The sequence below is a fragment of the Nestor notabilis genome, unplaced genomic scaffold (assembly GCF_000696875.1).
Source record: "Nestor notabilis isolate BGI_N333 unplaced genomic scaffold, ASM69687v1 scaffold25756, whole genome shotgun sequence".
In the NCBI taxonomy this organism is placed as follows: Eukaryota; Metazoa; Chordata; class Aves; order Psittaciformes; family Psittacidae; genus Nestor; species Nestor notabilis.
This window is the reverse complement of record NW_009932783.1, coordinates 3,337-25,039: the sequence shown is the minus strand read 5'-3', so window position 1 is coordinate 25,039 and position 21,703 is coordinate 3,337. Positions and strand designations below refer to the sequence as shown.

At 44.4% G+C, this 21,703-nt stretch overlaps 1 protein-coding gene across 1 annotated transcript in view; it reads left to right on the top strand.

Annotated features, from left to right (window-relative positions):
• The window catches only part of BARX2 (BARX homeobox 2), a 31,986-nt gene that overhangs the window by 7,015 nt on the left and 3,268 nt on the right, over window positions 1-21,703 (top strand). Inside the window, exon 2 of the mRNA XM_010016576.1 lies at window positions 21,110-21,407. Within this exon, the coding sequence (XP_010014878.1) occupies window positions 21,110-21,407 (298 nt within the window). The remainder of the gene's footprint in view (window positions 1-21,109; window positions 21,408-21,703) is intronic.

Genomic DNA, 21,703 nt, shown 5'->3' with positions numbered 1-21,703 from the left:
GTTGCCTTCAGCACCAGCTGGGTATGAGCAAGGGCAAGAATCTCCACTGGAAGTTGAGGAGGGAAAAGAAGTGAGGCTGTGTGTGAAGCAGGGAACGGGGCAGTAGCTAAGGAGCCTTTTTGTTTTGTCTTGTTTACTCACGTTGAGCATTCCGTTTCTTTCCCAATGGAGGAGCATGGCGAAGGACAGCTCGGTGTATCATGTTCTGGCAGTGTGGTGATTGGAGCAGAGATCCACCTTCAGAAAGAATTTAATGTTGATAGGAGTGTTGTAAGCAGGAGGAGGGAAAGAAATATCTGATTTTAAGTCACTTCTATGCCCTCAGTGCCAGCCTGTGTGGAAGGAAGATTTGCATTCAACTACACATGATAGACAGCAGAGCTGTTCATCTGGAATTGATCTTGACATCGGGAACCAATCTGTGTAGATGACTTACTTACTCAATGCACTTGGCTAGAGGTGTTTCTTACTCCACTGGTGGCACTAACTTGTGTGAGAGAGAAGCTGTGCTCTTGCTCACTGTTGCTCAGATCATCTGAATTTCTTGATTCTGATCATCTATTTCTTATGCTCATTCCCTTGATACCTTGGTGCCCCATCCCTGGCAGTGTTCAAGGGCAGGTTGGACACAGGGGCCTGGAGCAACCTGCTCTTGGAATGTGTCCCTGCCCATTGCAGGGGGTTGGAACTGGATGAGCTTTAAGGTCCCTTCACACCCAAACCAGTCTGGGATTCTGTGATTGTCCAGTTTGAGATTGACTGTGCAGTCCGGTTTGGAAGAACTTGGAAACTGGAGCTTTGCATTTGCAGACCATGTATAAAGTTTCATCACACCAAAGTGAAAACCCTGTGAGTAGTCAGGAAAGTGGGTGTTTTAGTGTGTTGGTAGATATTAAAAATAACAATCCCTTGTCCTTTTTTCTTCAGAGTGGAGCAAAAAGGTTTAGATATACCTTGGCAAGCTAAAAGTTTAAGAAGTTTGTGTGTGTAAATCAGATCAGAGAAAATACTCGATCTTGAATAAAACATTGAAACCATCTTCTCTAGGCTGGACCAAAACTTAGAACACTTTGCTTCTTACGAGACATTTGCGAAGTAGTGAGTTACTTTGTATTGCAAAATTTTCCTCTTTTTGTCTTGTTTTTGGTGAAAGGAAGTTACAAGCGAGCGCTTTCAGTTAGTTCTATTTTAGACTTGCTCCAGCTGGACTGCAGAAGCCAGAACACGTTACCACGAGCTTCATTTGCTAGGAAATAAGCTCCTTGGAAAGTTTAGGACCTGCTTTGTGGTCTCAGCTGTATTTGCGTAAGTCAAGAAAAAGCCTGTAAGAGAACAGGATGACAAGAACAAGCTAATGGGAGCTGAGCAGTAGATGTCCTTTTACTCGTGGATACTTGGAGCACAATGTAGCCTTGCTCAGATGAGACAGACCACATTATGTCTCCTGCTGGTGGACATGACAGTGTCCACTCACACTGATTGAAGTGCCCCCTCTTTGCATTGCTCATGTTTCTGTGCCATCATGTGTCTGATGGCTCCCACCATGGATTCATGTTGGTGAGACAAATGCAAGAGTTTTAGTAGCTTAGCAGCAATACTATCATCCAGGGAAGGGCTGGAGACAGGTTTCTCCTCCCCAGGTTGTCTATTGCTTCTTGTGTCCCTAGCACTCTGGGAGAATCTAACTGAGAGGCTTCTAGCCCTCATTGAGTGATGTGAAATTCCTGAAGCTATATTCTAGTGACATCTTTAAAAATATAGAGAGATTTGGTGTTAGGACCTGGCTAACACTATAAATACTTTACATTTTCCGTTTTCCTCCCAGCAGCTTTAAGTTTTGACTGATTCTGGAGATTCTCCCTCATTTCTCTTGGCCAGAACACCAAGTTACCAGTTGCAGATATTTCAGACAGGTCTTTGAATACTTGGCACTGAGATCCATTGAAACAACGCAAGGGAAGGGTAAAGAACTCAAGGATTCTCCCCTTGGTTGGTTTTCAGACCTCCTCCAACTGCACTTAGCACATCTGGTGTTGCAAATGAACTTCTATACTTGCTGCTTCTCTGAACATATCCTGACCTCACCAGGGACAAGTCCAGTAGAGTCTGGGTAATGCTGGTAGAACCTGTGCCCTAAGGATGCTAAAGGCTTGATTCTGCTCTTGGCTTCCAGTACAGTCCTTTTGCTACACAAGACTTTTGTAAGACTATGGTTTTGGCAGTATTTATTTCCAGAATATTTGAGGTCTATCTAAAACACAGCACCTGAAAGAACACCCCCCTTAACAGCACGTCTGCTTGGGTTTTCATTTCTTGTAAAAAAACCAAAAATCACACTTTTTTTTTTTTTTGAAGGAAGGACAAAACCAGATTTCCAGAACTTCCTAGATAAGAAAAATAAAATTCCTTTGCAAATGTGATGACAGAAAATTTGCAAATTGGGATTTATTTTCTGTGAGATTTGGAGCAACAACCTTACTATGACCTTAAAATGTGTTTGGATGTGCATATTCAGGTCTTATCTTGTACATTCTTTAACATGCCAGTGGGTTTGATTCATGTAGCTAGTTGGCTAACTTCAACAGGACTGCTCATGTAAAGAAGGATTTGGATTGGAAGCCTTTGTATTTGCCCTGTAACTCAGATAATCTTGCTACTCATTTTGTGGCTTTTCTTCAAAATGAGTATTTTCCACATAGTCATCGACCACTTGGCTCAGCACTTGGCTTTGGGTGTTTCTACTAGTGCTTCTTTCGCACGTTACAGGTCAGGTAATGGCTACTTTTAACTGGGATTTAAATCCAAATCTGAATTAAATTTTAATAGACATCTTTAGGGCTAATGTTGGAGCAAGAACAGGTCCCTTAGCTTTGAGTTTAAAGGTACCTATTGCCACATCTAGTGTAGAGCTGCCTACGTCTGTACATTCAAAACCAAAACACTCTTGTGTAAGCACAAGGAAGGGGTGAAGCCTCAATAGAAGCATCTCCTTTCTTTTAGAAGACAGGGAAATATGTGTGCTACATTTGTGGTTACTTACATAGGGTGTTCTGTGACAGCTTAACCTGTCAGAAGCAAAATTAGCAGTGCTGGTACTTTCTGATGAAAAGTATCTACTTGCATGCCGTACATAACACATACATGTAACTGCATAACATTGTATATCTTTAGGAAGGCCTATTTCCCTGGCTTGCATTGATTCAGGCAGCTCAAAAAGGAAAAAACATGAAAAGTCCCCCTGAAATAGAAACAGGGAACGTAATCATTGATACCATATAATGGTGACAAGTCTGAAGCAAATGGGTTGGGGTGTTTTTTTTGCCCACAAAACATTTGTGTCAGTTTGTGAATACATTTTGCTTCACCCTTCTGTCTGTTTTGTTCCAAACCTCCTCTTGACAGCTTTGCTAACAGTTCATTTTGTTCCTGCGGTGACTAAAGAGTGGAGGAGCTGATATTTGAAGTTCTCTGTGACAGCAGAGGCCGGTGCTCAGCAGTTTGGATCTCTGCTGCCTGCTCTTCGTTGTGCTCTTTAGCTTTCTACTTGCATTTTAGGTTGCTGGAGAGTAGAAAAATTCCCCACTGAGGGACAGGAAGCCGTACCAGAAGTTAGAAGATTTGGTTTCACCTTGTTGCAATAAATTACAGAGCAATCATAAGTGATGGGAAGGAGTTTGATGAAGTGGGTGAGGAACAATCGATGGATTATTTTAGTTAAAATTACTTGGAGCCCAATCCAACTCCTACTGAAGTCAATTAAATCGTAGCTGGATCAGGGCCAAAATGAGTCAAATTCAATTATTCCTTAACTCTAAACATTTAAAAGCACATTATTATAAGGTAGTTTAGCATTTAAATTACATTAAACCAAAAGCATTTGTGAAATCCCAGACAGAGAGTGTTTTATTTGTACAGCTCTACTGAAAACCCCTTTTTCTTGCGGCTGGGAGCCGGAGACCTCTTAGTGTGGTGCCTAAATCCTACAGCACCTGTCTGTTGTGAAGAGATGTCGCAGCAATTGATACCATAGACGTATTTCTGTCTATCAAAGACTAGCTGGCCAGGGATTGCATGAGAAGAGACGGCAAAGAAGACTGAGAAGAGATTGTAGAAATCCCGGTGCTGTTTCATCTAATTGTGAGGATTTAGAGAGCTTACTTGTGTAAGTACCAGCTCAAAAACCACTCCAACTTTTGCATCAGCTCATCTCAAAACCGTAATGGTTATGGATATTCATCTTTGTCTCAGCTGAACAATGGACAGCACCCAAAATATTATGTAAAAAGAAATAACCTCTGTGATAGAAAGAGGGATTTATAAGTGCGTTCAAGTTTAACAACATATAGTGGTGCTTTCAGAACCTCAGGGAGATCAGCTGTTAAATTGGGATTCACAAGCCTAATTCAAGACAATTTACATCTTTTCATTTTATTTTATTTTTTTAATAAATTCAAGATTGACCCTTTTCATTCTGTCCTCAGAATTTCTCCTCGCCGTCCCTTTTGAAGACATCTCCTGCTCCTGGGCGCAGCTTGAGGTTGGCAGGTCTAGGGTTTCCTGGCTTGCATTTACAGGCTGTCTCGGGAGGTTTTAGCACCACATCCCATTTCAAGTGCCATCCCTAAAGATCTGTCAGAAGCCTGGGGCATGGTGAGCTGTGCATGCAGCAGGGAATAGCTGTTAACTGGGGTCATTCCTGTCTCTCCGAGGGAACTAAATTCGTCCCCACAGACAGACGATCTCCCAGTCAACACCAGGCGCTGAAAGGACTTGTGCAGGGCTCGCAATTGGTCTGGTTTCTTTTCTGCCTTCGTAAGCAGCTGTGTTTAAAATGAAAGATGGGGCCTGATCCTCGTTTTAACTGCGGGCACGACATGGCTCTGACCCTGTGAAAGGTCTTTGTGGTGGATAGAAATGCTGGATATCTGCAGACCACAGAAGGGACAGAAAATGGGATCCATCCAACTGCACGCACAGCTAGCACAGGAGTGTTGGAGTGTCTCCAGAGCTGGTTAGCTGGCTAAACGGGCTTCCTTTTTAGCCTGTCAAACTTAATTTGGCAAATTATTTCCTTTTCTCTTGTGCTGTCACAGTTTTCATGGAGGTTTTGCCTTTTTTTTTCTATCATTTTCTGTTTTCCGTGTGTCTCCATGAATAGCAGGATCAATTAATAGCTTCCACTAGCACTTTCTAAAGAGATTGCAATGATGAAATGGAACTATTTGTCCTTCAGAGAAGGGTAAAAGTGATACCCATCAGTGTTAACCGGGAGAAAGGGATACAACCATGATAAATATTGGTATAGGACTTCTGTGTCACAAACCCAAGAAAAAACACTGCCTGTTTTCTTCCCCATTGGGAAGCAAAGGCACTGCCATGAAAGCAATGCAGACAACTTGATAGCAATAGATGACTGGCTGTGGCTTGAATATGTTTGAAAAAAACTAATTTCTGTGATGGCTTATTTCTCCCTTCTTAATATTAGCACAAATAATCATGTTACAGCTCACAAAAATGCATTAAAATCAGTTGACAGCTATTTAAAACCTGAGCGTTACTAATACCTCCTCACAGATACTGACTGCTGAGTCCTGCCTAGGAGTGATGTATTTGACTCACATTAACTGACCAGTGATGTTAACTTTGGTGTTACCTTTCAAAAAGCAAACTCAGTGATAATGTTTTACCTGGTGATTGTATTTATCTGTGAGCACATGCCAGTGCAGTAAAAATGGTATTTTCCTGCAGTAAATTACAGGATAACAAGTTCTTTTGGACAGTGAAAGACTCCGAAAACACTTTCAACTTCGCTTGGAAAAAAAAACATTTCCTTTAGAAAAATGTGGTAGACTCTTCATGTAGCTTTAAAATGTGGTGGACTCTCTTAATTTGTCTTCTCCCTTAATTTGTTCTCCCCAAAGCCAGTCGTGAGTCATGTGCCTCCAGTAATGGATGCCAATGCTGGAAATGTTTGTCCAGTTGATGACAAAGTGAATTTAAGCATTTGAAAAGTTATTGCCTCTGGTTAAACTGTGGACAGTTTGCACATTGTGAGAAAATCCAAATATTCCTGTCCTTCTTCTCCACAAGAATTTCCTACATTCAGGTGTCTCACTTTCTACAACAAATAGTAAATAGTGAGTCTCATGTGTTTTTGCGTGCTGCAGGTTATGTCCAAATGCTGCTTTTCTCAATACCTCTTGATGTAGCCCCCTGTCTCCACTTCTTATTTACTCCTTGAAGTCAATAGAAGTTTTGGGTGTGGAGAAAAAAAAAAGGAATTGCTTCAGACTGCCAATATCTGAACGTTTTCTGCTGAGCATTCATTTAGCCGACAGCTTGGGACATGCCGCTGGTGGGAAGCAGAAGAACTAAATGGAGCTTATGATGCTGCAGAGCCCTTGGAAGAGCTGAGAGCTTTGCGGTGGCCACTCGGTGCTTTGGCTTTGCCCTTGACTCATTGTGTGATGTGGAGTCAGTTACATGCTCGTCCTTCCCATTATTTAAAGGAAAACAGAGGTTCACTGCACACCTGTGTGAAGTGGTATAAAATCCTTTGCTAAGAAAGACAAGAGAAACCCAAAGTAATATGGTCAGTGGGGATTGTGTCTGTTTAACTGTGGAGGATTAATGAAGCACAAATCAAATCTGTATCTTTTTCCCCACCAGAGAGGTCTATAGGAGGGAAGAGACTTCCCAACAGACTGCATTAAGATAGGTGTTAAGATAAAGCTGTGTTTATTACTTCTTAAGGGCTTCAGCTCCTTCGTGAGCAATTTTTATCCATCCTTTGACTCTTTACTGAACTTCTTTCATTCTGCCCATGCCTGCTGGGGTTTAAGTTGCTCTTTCACTGTCTTCCTTCCCTTTTCTGCCCTCTCTGAGCTGCCTCTCCTCAGCACAAACTGCATCTGATAAGATTTGAGTTGAAGTCGAACTTTCGAACCCATGACGTCAAGTTGGTTTGGAATTAGGCAAAACCAGTTTGCCCATCCCTTGTTGTAAAAGGGTTAATCCTCTAAACTATTGAGAGGCAAGGGCAGGGAATTATGAAAGGAGCCCCTGTTTTATAAGCATTTGTATTGCCAGTGCTTGAATACCTGTAATAAGTAGGTTGCTGCTGTGATTAATGACTGTGTTTTACACGCTGAAGATGGATGATGTGTCGTCTTGGAGAAGCCATTTATTTTTATGTGGGCTCCTCACCCAAGCAGTACTGGAAATGAGATGTTATTGTCTTGGTGGGAGGATGGTTCATTCTCAACAGTTTAATGAAAGGTGAGCGGCAGAGAGGAGAAAATAATTAAAATGATGCCCTTTTTTGCCTCTCTGCAATGTGTGCAGAGACAATTCACATGGATTAGATTTGTTTAGCTATTTTTGTTTAAATACATGAATTTCATTTTTCTTTAGAGATTCTTACTTTGTTCCCTCCCTCTTGGAAAGGAGTCAGAATGTGTCGTCAGTCCAAAACTTGATAAATTTGGAAGGGGCAAGCTATTCGAATGCCTTAAACTCCCTCTGTCTTTGGTTTATGACTTTAGTAAAGGACTAAAATAATTTGACATCTCTAGTTATTTTGAGGCAATTCTTGTATGACAAGTTTCTGATGTTGCTTTAGTTTCAGTTGCACTTTTCCCCTCATTTATGCCATTTTATACGAATAAGGTGGTGGGGCAGTATTTGTGGTAGTCTGAATACACGAAGTAGATGCAGAAGTCATCTTTTTATTAAACCAACTCTATATCTGGATGTGTTCAGCATTGCATCCATCTAACTTCAAGGTTTTCATTTCTATAGAATAGTTTTATTAAGGAAAGAGAAAAAAGCACTCTGGAATGAATTGGAGAAAATCTGTTTCAAGACACTGAAGTGGGTTGCAGTGTCCAAGTCTTTCTAAAGCTCTACATGAACTGAAAGATCTTGGATCTGGCTTCCCAGCAGATCTTCTGGGGTGGAAACAGAGATAGCTGTAGGCATGGCATTGACTGTAGAATCATACAGTCATGGAATGGTTTGGGTTGGAAAGGACCTTAAGATCCTCCAGTTCCAACCCCCTGCCATGGGCAGAGAGACCTCACCTAGACCATGTCACCTAAGGGAGAGCAAAAAATGAGTAGGATTTGTTAAATAATGTTTGAATTGAAACACTTTTTGTATGTGGTTCACCCAACATCAATTAAAGGTGCATTTAGCTCTTGGGATTTAAAAGATCCCCTATGGCTATTGTGCCATGGCTGATCAAAGCAAAGGAATTGAGCTTGATTGAACAGTATTGTTGGTTGCTCTTCATGATATGGTGGTAAATGCCAATAATTGCCTAAGTTCCCTGGGCAGATTATCTGCAACATTCCAGGTGGGATATGGCCTCCATTTCAAAGCTTAATGTAAGGAGTCTGTCATGCTGTCTGTGGGGAGAGCATGGGAATGCCAGATCTTAAACGAGTTTCATCCAGCAGTGCCTCATAGAAGAGTCTGGTAACTGTGGTATTTAAAGTTAGAAAAACTACTCCCTGTACACTGATTTAGCTCACCACAGTGTAAAAAGTGGCAACCAGAGCTGATCTTTGGCACAGAATCTTTCTTGGTTTAGAAGAACTTTAAAACACACGAGCAAAATCCTCAAACAACCAAACAGAAAGGCTGAAAGGAGTTATTTTGGTTTGAAAAGCCACATGCTGCATACGTGCCTATTACTGGAGGAGTTCTTGTGGCAACACTGCCAGTTACACAACAACAGGATACACGCACTGCTTCAATATTAACATATATATTAATGGCATCTTAAGGAATTTCGTAATCCAATGACACAGAAGAGAGTTCTCAATGCAGAGCTCATGCAGTCTGTTAACAGGAAACGTCTTCAGCCAGCTGTGAGATGGTCACACCTCTTGTCTCCCTTCACAGCTTCCCTTTTGAGTATTTTCCAGGCCATACAACCACCTCGTGTGGCCAGTATTACCATCCTCACCTTGCACGTGGAGAAAGCAGAAGGACAATGAGATTCAAGAATGTGGCTGAGATCCTGTGTTAAAGCAGTGGCAGGGTTGGAAACAATATGCCTAATGTCCTCTTCCCACCAGATCTACATCTAGGTGAAGAGAACGTTCTTCTCTTGGTCCTTGATGAGGCAAGTGAGGATAAATAAAGGTGGTGGGAATGAGGCAACATTCCCATGAGCCTGGAGTTGTGTCTAACTGCACACCCACACCCATGTGGAGGGAAGAAAGGGCTGCATTGTGTTTTGCTTTTTGGCTTTCCTGATCGGTATTTAAATGAGATGCTCAAGCCTAAGAGGTACTTGTGGAACAAGGCAATGCTGCATTCCTAAGCGATGGGTGCGTGAGGAGAATCAGAGGTAAATAGATGTGCTGATGGAAAGCAGAGATGGGGGATAATCCAAACTCTGCCTCAAAACCCTCCAAACCTCAGGGCGAGGGAGAGCCTTCCATCTGGATCCCTAAATCAGAGCATTTGTAGGGGCATGTTTATGGTTCTGGATTGGAGCTGTCAGAAACGTGTCCTTTGATCATTTCTATCCATGATGGCATTAATTCACAATTTGAGCACTGTAGAAACGTGCTGCAGTCCCTTATGATGATTAATTAGGGCCTATTTCCTCCCTAAGTCTAACCTGTATTTGTCTAGAGATGTGAAAACAGCGTCTCCTTGGCTCACTTCCTATCAGAAGGGAAAAAAACCCAGCACACCAATGTCTGACATGAGCGAGTGCTCATATTGACTGGAAACTGGGACAACTAGAGCTCACCAACTGGAATTTCTGGCTTATCCTTCTACCAGTGCAATAGAAGGCAGCCTGGTAGCTGGGAAACCCTTGTCACCACTTTCCTGACCCAGAAGTGGTTGCATGCCCCTGAATTGCTTTGCAGCTCGAAGGTTTTTCTCATGGAACTGCTTATTCGGGGTGTGACCAGTTGGAGAGTGCCCATCCTTTAGACATTTTTCAGCTTGCTATTTGAGGTGAGATGAGTTTCAATAGGAGCGAAACTTGTTCTGTGCTTCAGCTGAAAAGAAACAAACCACCACCCACCCTGAAACAAATGGGCTGGGTCTCAGCTACTATACATCAGACTGGTTTTGATGCTAGGGGCTCTGCAGGTTTGGGTGTAGGGTGGATTTGGCTGTTGTTTGGAGTCCTCTAGATCCTTCTCCAGCAGTTGGCTGTTCTGCTTGTTGCTTATTGCACACTAACCCCATAGCTGCTTTGTCTGCTCTGCTTGTATCTTCACCCACTGGCTGTGCTCTGTGGTATAATGCTGTCATCTGACATGATCTTTCCATGATGTCTGTGGCAGTGAATGCAGCTTTCCTTGTCCTGATTAGCCTGGCTAATGAAGTACAGATTCTGAAGTGACTGGAGTATCAGTTGGCCTGGAGACGAGTGGGAGCATCCCGACTCCCCGTGTCCATACCGGATAGTCACAGCTGCAGGTAGAGGCAGTGATGAAGCCAAGTGACTGGGGGTTCTTGCTCTGGGGGTTCTTCAGCTCATGACTAACTTTGTATAATGTAGACATCATACAAAGTCAAGGAAGCTGATTTGCAAGTGAAGTGGACAGCAGTGATTTTTTGCAATGTTGCAGAACAGTTTGCAATGAAAGCTTTCTATGAACTGGAAATTCAGCTGTATTTTTGCTGTATTGCCTAGAGAAGCTGTGGCTGCCCCATCCCTGGCAGTGTTCAAGGCCAGGTTGGACACAGGGGCTTGGAGCAACCTGCTCTAGTGGAAGGTGTCCCTGCCCATGGCAGGGGGTTGGAACTGGATGAGCTTTAAAGTCTCTTCCAACCCAAACCAGTCTGGGATTCTATGACTTTTTTTACCCCCATCCAAAAAGTGAAAGCTTGGCTCTCCTTCATTCATTCTGTTCAGGTTAGGATTCAATCCATGGGGTGTGCTGTTATTTGATGTGGAGGGATTAAAAATAGCCATGCCCTGTGCCAGTGGAAGCAGTGACATAGTCTTTGTCAGTTTATTTGACCAAAAAGATCAGGTTTGGAGGAAATCCTTATTCCAAGGTGCTATGATAATAGGGTTTTACCTTTCTCTGATGTGCATTATGCTTAGCTTTGTTCCCTGGATATGTGTCTCCTCCTCAGCCCAGCCACAAGAGCTGGGTGAAGATCACCAATCTAATTGGCAAACACAAAGGGGAGACAGGCTGTGAACAAAACCCACTCGTGTCTCATTTGCGTCCTTCTAAATGGCATTGTTTGTGCAGCTGTTCAGCCAAACCATCCCCAGAGTTTATTTTCGTCCACAGAGGAAACAGAGATGAGTTTTCTCTTAGGGCAGATGCAAGATCAAAGAGTCATCTAATGCAGCTCAGAGAGACCAGCCTCTCTGCTAAACGTGTCCTGATGGGGGCAAGGTTATTAATAAAGCAACCCTTGAGATGATAAGCCACAGTTAGAAGAGTCAAAGGCTTGGCGAAGATGTGACATGTCTCTTTGAGGTTAACACTGGTGCCTGGTGAAGTCCCCCATTCATTTGTGTGGAGGAGAAGGGGGGGGATGTCTGCGTGTTTCAAACACTGATCCACTATTCTCCCCAGAAGAAAAAAAGCACTTTCCAAAAGATCCATCAGGCAAAATTTACACAGTCTGCTGTTAGTCAACAACTGAACTCTCTTTCTTCCCATGTGTCACTCACCAGAGTGTTTTAGAGGCTCAGAGCAGGAAGAGGTAGTGATATTTATGAGAAGCTTTTTTGCTGGAGCTCGCACAAGGGTGGGCTTGAGAAACCTGAAGAGTGCTTTTGTGTGCAGGGCCAGTCAGCTGTCCAAGGCTAGTGTTTGCTCATGGCTGTTGTGGCAATAATTAACAGAGCAGGAAGTAAAGGACTGATTGGATTATGCACACATGGCATTGTGCATTTGAACTGGGACAGAGACTCTGAAATCCTGAGAGAGGGCAGATTTATTCATCAGATGTGTAAGGATGTAAGAATGGTCATAATGTCAGTCCAAAGTCCATATAGGCTCGTACCCTGGCCAGCAAGAGATAGGGAGCAGTGTAAAGAACAGAATGTGACTTATCCTTCCACTAAAACTGTACCCTCTCAGCTCTGATGATCTGTTTCTCCATCTAAGTCCAAATCCTGCTCCTTGACCATCTGGATACCATCTGAACAGAGGATTGGATTTGGCCTGCTACGTTTCTTCCCCGTGTCCCAAGATGTCTGGTCACCTGGCCATCATTAGGAAAGACATCTTAAGCTTAGACACCCTGAAAGCTGTGACATCTTGGTGCAGTGTTTTTCCTCCACCTCAATAGACAGACACGACCAAAGACTCCCTGTAAATCTATTCTAGTGGTTTGATTCTGTAATCTTTTGGCTACTTTTCTTGCTAAACCTGGATCCAGTGGGTAATGAGCTCTAGAGTTGAGTCTTATCCTTGGTAACGAAGGAAACACTTGGCTGAAGTACTTAATACGACTTAGTTCAAAAGAAAGAGCTTCAACTTGAAGTTGGCTTAGTGGAGCCAAAGCATTCCTTGATACAGATATGGTAAATGAGCTGGTGGCTTGTATCCCAGCAACTTTCCTGCACCGTCTGGGCCTTGTCCTTTATGGAGATCATAAAAGACATCATATGTCCTTTATGGAGCTCATCTCTATTTCTCTGAGACTCATGTGGCCTGGTCTTAGAACTCCCTTAGAGTTCAAAGTGTAAGGGGCAGGACTGGAGGTTCATATCCAAACCCACCAATCTGTTTGGAGCTGTTTCCTGTCATGATGGCCTTGGGCCCAGATGTCATAATAGGAGATACTAAGACAGATCTGCCTGGGTTCAGAGCACTTGCTTTCCCACTGAGTAGGATTTAAAGGGATTATCTGCTAAAGGTGAGGAATACCAAGCAGAATCCTTTTTCTTTATCCTCAAGGATCAGGAACTCTGAGAGCCATGCTCAGTTTGCTTGAAGAATGTGGATTTGAGTCAAAACCTTCAAAAGGCAGGTTGCTGTTAGAATACTTGAAGCAGAAGAATTGAGAATAGAACAGTGGTGCGTGTTGTTCTGATTCATTCTCCACTGATGAAGCTGGAGTGCTATTACATTTGCTACAAAGGATTTCTTGAGTGCTGGCCAAATAGATGCTTTAAATGCTTCTCTAAAAAAATAATAATCTTCTTTATATATAAATTTTCTTCTTCACTGAGGATCTGACAAGGTCCTGGCACACTTCGCTGTTTGACAGACAGCCTGGAAGAAAGGGAAGGAGAACAACACAGAGCACCAAGGAGGTGTTTGCTTCCATCTTTCCAGCAGCTCAGGAGAAGCTCAGCACCTCAGCATTACTATCCTGTGATAACAGGAAGCAGAGTTACTTGCCCCAGGATAGCAGCACAACCAGGACTCCCAGTTCAACACGAATTCCTGTCTCCTGCCCCACCAGTACAGCCCTCAACAATGCCAGTTTGTTAAGAGTGACTATCGCCAGCCCTGTCAGAAGAACCCTGATGCCATGCTTTAGGGATCTGGAATCCCTGGAGAAATTGGTGCTGTAGGTGGGTGTTTGGGTTGTGGTTATAATGTTATAATCACTCCACATCCAGTTGTGTCTGGTGCCCGTGGCAGCAGGGAGTGAGGCAAGTCCCCCTTTGGGCTCAGCGTCTGTTCAGTGCCAGTTACTTACTGCACGTACAGTGCCTTAAACATGTAAAAAAGCACAACATAAATATCAAATGTCATTATTAAGTGAGGATTAATTATCTTTCTGGTTGGTTTTCGTGCAGGCCTGCGGCATGCATGCCTCACATGCATTCAAACTTATTCATGACTGTTATTATGGAGAAGTTAGACTGAAACATTATGTTGATGAATTGCTAACGGGGACAGGCTTGGAAGGGAAAACCTGGATCTCACTGAGGAAGCTGGACTTGACTCAACCACAGCTCTACATACCCCACAGCCTGGGGAATGGCACCTCAAGCCTGTGTCCAGCTCTGCTCACCTCTGGGTGGCTGGACAGGTAGTTGCATGGTAAGAGATGCTTTGAGGAGGAGCATTTAGCTGCAATACATTACATTCAATTGAAGTTAACATTTACAGGCACCAGTGGTTTTGTTTGCAACTGATGTAGCTGGAAACCCACTCAAAACCAAAACAGGAACTGTTCTCTAATGTGCCTGGGGAAGGTGAAATAGGACACATGGACGAGCCCTACTTTTTCCCCAGCTGAGAAGCTGTAGTCAGAAATTACCACCCGATAAGGTGCTACTTTTCCCCCCACACTTCCACTTGGCTCATCACAGAAGGTGCAGACTCCTGAGGAACTGGCCTTTAGCTCTCCAAAAAAGGATCATTTTAGCTATGCTAAAATTAGCTGCACTCATTTTCATTTCTTCTCTGTTTTCCTTCTGTGGACACATGCGGGTGAAATCCTGGCTCCACTGAAGCTGATGGGCATTTTGCCATGAACATGGGTTGGGCTTGGATTCCTCCACAGGGGAGAGAAGCCATTTGCTACCAAGGGGTCTCTCTGCTGTGTAGCTGAGCTGCATTTAATTTTGCAAGACTCACAGTCTTTGTCAGGCTAATATAGTTCATTCAGTTGAAGTGGAAATAGGATGTGGTGTGAACTGCAGTCTTTCTTTGAGGAGCACTTAGACTTCACTACATGGGACCTTGCTGCATTCTATTTTGGAGCACCACCAGTGTCTCCTCATGCTTCAGTTCTGCACTTAGATTTCAGGAAGAAAAGCTCTGCTTTCCTGTAACCACTGAGGCACTCCTGATTCCCATGGAAAGATTAGCTCTGTGCATTTGGGCTGAGTCTTGAGATTCTTTTTGGAAGCTTTCAAAACATCCCAGAAGTGCCTTTTCACCTCTGCTCATATGCAGAGCCTTTGGCTTTAGCTTAGTAACCAAAGAGAGCTAGTAGAAAAAGAAACAACAAAACTAAAGACAAATCTCCTCTCCCAAAACAGCACTAACTCTCAGTTAGGTGGCTGAGCTCTTGGATGCTGAGATGCTGGAGAAGAGGAATGGCAACAAAGGTAACTTTCAAGCATTCCCAGTTCCAGCATTCCTACTTAATATGCAATAGCCACAGAAAGATCAGATTATAGAGCTGAGAAATGGCACTTTTAAAGGGTCTGAAGATCACATGCAGGTTTTCGAGCTATTTCAATATTCAAAGAAGGATAGGCTCTGTTGGGTTGTTTTACAGTACAAGTGGCAAGAATGAGAAGAGAATCAATGTCTGAACTGCTGATAGGAAGGATTCCTGATGAATTATCTGTCACCACCTCTCTGGCCAAGCTTTGTTTGATAAGGATGCTAAAAACATCGACGTCCTTACTTAGGTACCACCTCTGGGCTTGAGACTCAGTTGACTTGTACAGGGGACAGCTTCAAGAAGACTGTGGTCATGCCTGGGCTTGCAGCCCGTTACGAGAGGACACAAGAGGGGTAGCTAGCTCTGAAAACCCATCTGGACCAGTGTGTTGCAAGGACTGCACCGTGCAAATACACCAACTCATGTCTTGGAAACTGTCAGGCTGTCAACACATTGTTCACAACCTAATTAGCCCACCTCTCCTCAGGCCATAATTAGCTAAGGTGCAATCGTAGCCTGGCAGGGCTGTGCTGCTTCCCATTCTGGAGATAGCATCCTGGATCTGTGCACAGCACCATGCTGCAGAGCTTAAGTGGCAGCCAGGTCATCTTGTAACTTAGGATCCAAGTGTTTGTTAATGACAGCACTCCAGTGGGCATCTAGGAAGGGACTATTTGCCCTTCCTGGAGTCCTGGTTATTTCCCTTGAACCTTTTCCTAAGCACTTGTTCCCAAAGGGAAATGAATTTGCCTGGTATATGCACAGCCCATTGCTGTTCTTCTTTTTCCTTTTGCCTTTATGTCCTAGTCAGGGCATTTGGTGGAGCACAGCATTGATCTTGGAAGAACCTGATGCAAGCTACCTTCTCACAGTTAATCATAATGTGGAGCTTAAGGAAAACATTAAGAGTAAATGAGTGCAGGTTTTTCCTTACACAGTGGCTTAAGGGGAGGTTTTTGTGTGTTATTGGGTAATATAACACATGGGGTAAGGTCTACCCTGAGATCAGGAACTGCTTTACTACCCTCAGTGGGGTTTCTGATGGGCAAGAGAGGTGGTAGGTCCATTAGTGGTGGCCGAGAAAGCTGAGCAGAAGGAGCACAGCCCTTGCTGAGAGTCAGGTTAGGTCTCCCGTCCCTTGAGCTAGCTGTAACAACCATAAGGCAAAGGAGCCCACACTGACCTGAGAGGACATCCTGTGTCCTGGGGTGCACAGTGGGTACTTGGCTGTTATCTTTAACCAGTCAGGTCCTCAGTTTCTGGACTGTACCAGGTCGGTGGGAATGGCCTGGCTGGCAAATCTGTACTTTTGGAGATCTGTGGTGGATAAAGTAGATATAACGCCCTCTCCTCTAAACCAACTGTATGGTTCAACTTACTCTCAACGTTTCCTTGCTGCTTTTGCCTCCTTTGCTTCGCTCAGGGCTTGCTTATTCCTTACAGTAGGCTGCCTGCTCCTTCAGCAAAATGAAGTTCTTTCCGAAATGAACTCAACTCCTTCTTGGTTTGCTTTTGTTTTGACACTCGGGAGATGACAGATTTATAGCCCTTCCTGAGTCGTAAGTTCATTTTCTTTCACTATTTACCTTTCGCTGCAGCCCATTCTGAGTGAGATTTCATTCTGCCTCTGAGCAGGGCTGACCTGCCAAGAGGAGCTTATCCATAAATCATTCCTTCCTTTTTCTTTCTTTCCAAAACAGCACTAGCTGAATTTGCCTAGGAGGAAAATTGTTCTGCCATTGCCGGCAGTCAAACAGTGCAATTAATTAGTGCTTTCCCTTTTCTCTTCCCTCCAAGTCTGTCGTCTGATGGGGTTGAAAGTCAGCCAGGGAGGAGGGGAAAGGGGAAAAGGAAGGGGATAAGATGTGTTTGAAGTATTTCGTTTTAATTAAAAGGTGATCTGGTGTAGTGGTGGTACCGACCGCATCATGTCTGGTGCTCAGAAGCAGCTTAGTAGAAACATCCCAGCATAGAATGGGATGGGACCTTAAAACTCATCCAGCTCCAACCCCCTGCCACAGGCAGGGACGCCTTCCACTAGAGCAGGTTACTCCAAGCCCCTGTGTCCAACCTGGCCTTGAACACTGCCAGGGATGGGGCAGCCACAGCTTCTCTGGGCACCCTGTGCCAGCGCCTCAGCACCCTCACAGGGAAGAGCTTCTGCCTCAGAGCTCATCTCAATCTAACATTTGACTGTGCTGCCTCTTGATTGTTTTAGGTGGAAACAGTAAAGTGCTTGGTGCGTGTTGCTGGGGTAATTCATCGTTTTCTGACTTTTTGGGGCTTCTTTTTGGTTATCAAGTGCAAAAGAGCAGTGGGTCAGGATTGGAATAGGTGCTCAGATACAATGCAGGAAAAGTTTGGGTTCAGCTGAAGCTGTTCTGAAAGGCAGGGAAAGGAAGAGCACTTCATTTCCATTCCTTCTCATTTTGGGAGACAGAGCATGTCACAACAGTGCTGAGCAGACAAGAGCTCTTGCCAGCATTTAATTTGTTGAAGATTAAGAAATTATTCCATTCTTACAATACCATTTGAACTCTGGGGGATGTGGAACTTAGATCTAGCCTCAGATTTCATAGTGTTTGGAGGCCAAAGCTTTATCAGGGTAAGAACTGTACAGATGGTTTAAGGGGAGTCATGTTAACAGTGTACCTAGAGACAATGGGCTGGCTCAACTTCAGCTGCCTTTGAACTTTGGAATAACTAGACCCAGAAAAGGACATTGAACTTAGGCTTGTTTCTTCGTGATTTAGAAGCTAGCTAGGGTGCTGAGGAGGCTGTTTCTGGTTTCCTCTATCTGCAAGGAGAGTTGACTGCTGAAGCATTGTCCCTTTTCTGGCCAGCAACAACCTCAAACCTCTTCTCTTTCTCTAAAATCTGTCCTTATTCTATGCCCTACCCATCTGATGTCCTCATCAGGCTGAGGGCAGAAAGCTGAGAAGTCTTGTACATGGCTGGGCAGATGCCTTCATTATTTACAGTGGTTTCTAAAAGCACCATCGCAACTGTTAGTGTCAAACCATAAGCAAAGGCTTCTCTTTCAAGCACAAATGATAAACAAATCTAAGACACTTGGTGTCAACAGCCTCACCAATCTGTTCACCACCTGGAGCTCAAGGCAACCCAGCAGTTGCAAACCACTAGTAGCACAGGAGTAGAACAGCCGTAAGGAAATCAGTGTCCTGACGTGGGCACCAAAAATAAGCCTGTACTGAGCTTTTCTGAGCGCTTGGCCAGGTCACAGCTGCTGGCTGCTGAATGTCTGGGAAATGTATCCCCCCATTCAGGTGCTCAGCACTTGGAAGCGTGGACCTGAACAACTCCAATGTCATCTGCTTCTGTAAAAACCAGCCAGTTCTACTCTGCAGAACCAGACACGTTCTCACTGCCCATTGTGGTAGGAGGGAAGCAGTTCTTTTATTCCCCGTCCTACCTGATTGTTAGAAAAACAGCCTGAAGAGACTTCCCTCTGTTTGAGGCAGATCTTAACCTCCGGGACCATTATAGTGAGCCACCCCCTACTCCAGGCAGTCCCACATGCTGCTTCCATGCCATCAGGAAAGCAAATATCCCTGATATTTGAGCAACCTGCTCTAGTGGAAGGTGTCCCTGCCCGTGGCAGGAGGTTGGAACTGGATGAGCTTTAGGGTTCCTTTTAAACCCAAACCATTCTTTGGTTCTACGATTCTGATGGCTCTGATATCAAACACCTTTTGCTGACCTCCCTTGAAGAGAGTTCCTTGTAAGAATGCCCTTGTCTGGAGGTTTCGGTCACTTGGAGCGTTGCAGGTTTATTACTGCTGATTTATTACTCCTTAGGAATCTCGTGGCTTATGGAGAGCTGTACTGCAAATATACAGGAGTATAAAGGTGAAAGTATCAACTAACCAGTGATCTGGTACCAAAAGCCACCCGTGAGCAAGGACAGGTTTCAGGCTGTGAGATAAGGCTCAGAGAATGAACCTGCAGAGGAGCAGGAGGTCTGGGGTGGGATGGTTTGAACCAGGACCCCCTAACAGCAGGATAAGGGGATATAGTAAGACTGGATCCCCTCCTTTACAATGTGTAAAGCTTGGGCATCAGTTTTCAGTCTCCTTATTCAGAGCAGGTTGGAACTGGGGTCTGTGAGGTCTCTTCTTGTTTAGCCTCTGTGAATGAGAGCAGAAGAGCCAAGTCCCGTTGGTGAACCTCATCGCTCCCCTAGGAACATCTCTTATGGTAGAGGTGGCTTCAGGTTCCTGCACAGGACTTCTGGATATAGGCTATGGGAGCTGGATCTGTTTTACCTTTTGTGTAGCTGGGTGCATGAACGTCAGTGAGGGCAGAATTAGTACTGTAAAGCAAAGGATAGGGCACTCTATCCTAATTCATGATCTTGGAGCAGCCTCCGAGGTTTTAAATCAAGGCAGAGTTTCTGCCAGGTTCCTTGGTGATGCTGCAGGACAGCTGAAAAAGATCTGCAGAAAGAAAAGGTCGATTTTGTACAAACTTAAGGTTCCCTGGAAATTCTGTTCTCCTCTCTCAGGAACTTATTTGGTGCTTTATTTTAAATTCAATGGAAATAGTTTGATATTTAGCACAGTAGAGATGTGGAGGAGAAAGCAAGGGTTCAGCCCTGGTCTGCCTAAACCCCAGGCTGTAGTCCCAGTCTTGTTTAAATCCCAGTCTGTTGGGATTTAAAGCATTTTGGCAATAATTTTCCAACCTTACTTTGTAAATGGATGGATTTTTCACAGCTTGCAGTGGTTGTGAAGAGAAGTGACGACCAACAAGCTGTGTGATTCCTTGGTGTACTCTGTGCCTTGGACCTAGTGTGTGCCATCACGACCCTTCACTCAGGGGAGGAGGATAAGAATACCCTCATATAGGGATATATGTGCTGATGACCTTATGTATATATATATCAGGTCATCAGCAGGCCAAGCTGACAGCTCCTTTCTTCCACTGCGACAAGTTACTCACCAAAATAGACTCATTGAGGTCTACAGATCATTATTTTCATTAGTGGTGATTCACATGAAGAGTTGCCCAATCAGACCTGCTGGTGTAAGGTGTTCCTTTCCACAGCACCATTTATCTGAACATCTCAGAATACTTTATGTACATTCAACTTTAATCCATGTTTTTCCAACAGTGGAGTAGGTAAGGAGAGTTGTTTCCACTTTGCAGATGAAGTAAACTGAGGTACAGAGCAAGAGAGTCACTTGCCCAGGACTGCGCAGGCTGGTTGCAGAGTTGAGGGAGTACACTCTTGTACACTGAGCAGAAATCTGTCTATAGCTGTAAATTCAGGTCTGATGTGAATCAGAACTTCCGGTAGTGTTCGGAAGCATTCAGGTTTGTCACCCCAGAATGGCCCTGATCTCCAAGGATCAGAGAAGACTGGCTGGTTTTGTTTTACGACTGGTATCAACTGGTTGGATGTAGAGTTAAGAGTCAGTGAAGAACTTTGCTTTGGACCTGTTCATCCTTATCTGCCTGTAGTCTGTGTCGACAGTGGAGGACGAAAGTGTGCTTCATCTGACTATCTGGTTAGTAGGTAACCTTCAGTTACCTACTAAAGGATGAGATGAATTGTGACTTGAACTCCACGGTCTGTTGCCTGTAAGGGGAGAAAAGGTAATTATCTCAAGTGAACCCAGTGCTAGTGTCCATAGAGAAGCAGACTTGCACGAACGGGTCACGCAAGATGATGTCATCGATGTCATCGTTTGCTTGGAGTTTAATCTCTTGTGGTAATTAGATGACTTCAATGGTGAGTGTTATAATAGCTCCTAAAACACCAGTCATCAATGGAAACACAGGCCTTCCTTTCCCTGTGCTAGAGATATGCACATCAAGATTCCCAGCCCAAGGAAAGCTATGAAGTCTGGGAGAAGGAACAGATCCAGAGAGGGGAAGTGATTTGCTTGTGGTCATTAGGACAGAGCCAGGAAAGGTATTCCTCTCTCCCTGCTCTCTCTAGTGCTCCCATTACCACACTGCCACTGAACTGGCCTTTATCTCCCTCTGCTTCGCCCTCTGCCAGGCTCCCCTTCTCTGCGGGCATACCCTCTCATCTCCGTCATCACCCGGCAGCCCTCCGTGGTCCCTCACCTCATCCCTGCTGCCACCAGCTCCCGTGTGCTGTCAGCCCAGACCCCACCAGGCACTGCCAGCTCTGAGGCACCGGCCAGCGAGACCCATGGCAGCAGTGAGTCAGAGGCAGAGCAGCCCACACCTCGGCTGAAGAAGCCACGCCGGAGCAGGACCATCTTCACCGAGCTCCAGCTGATGGGCTTGGAGAAGAAGTTCCAGAAGCAGAAGTATCTCTCTACACCTGACAGGTAGGTCAGACTCTTCCACTAGGAAAAGGAAGGAGCAAAAGGGCTGCTCTGGACCTGCTCAGCTCTTCCCATACTGACTGTAGTGTGCTGCCTTCTGGCTCCACAGACATGCCTCTGCCATTGGCCAGTGGGCAGATGACCAGATTCAGTTTCAAGGCTTAACTTTTCCTGGGATAGGTAACTTTTCCACAGATAGATTAGCTCAATGGAAAGGCCACGTGGTGATATATGTGGTTGCTAGCAGGCATCGAGGCACAGAGACAGGCAAAGTACTGAGCAGAAGGATCTCAGTCTTT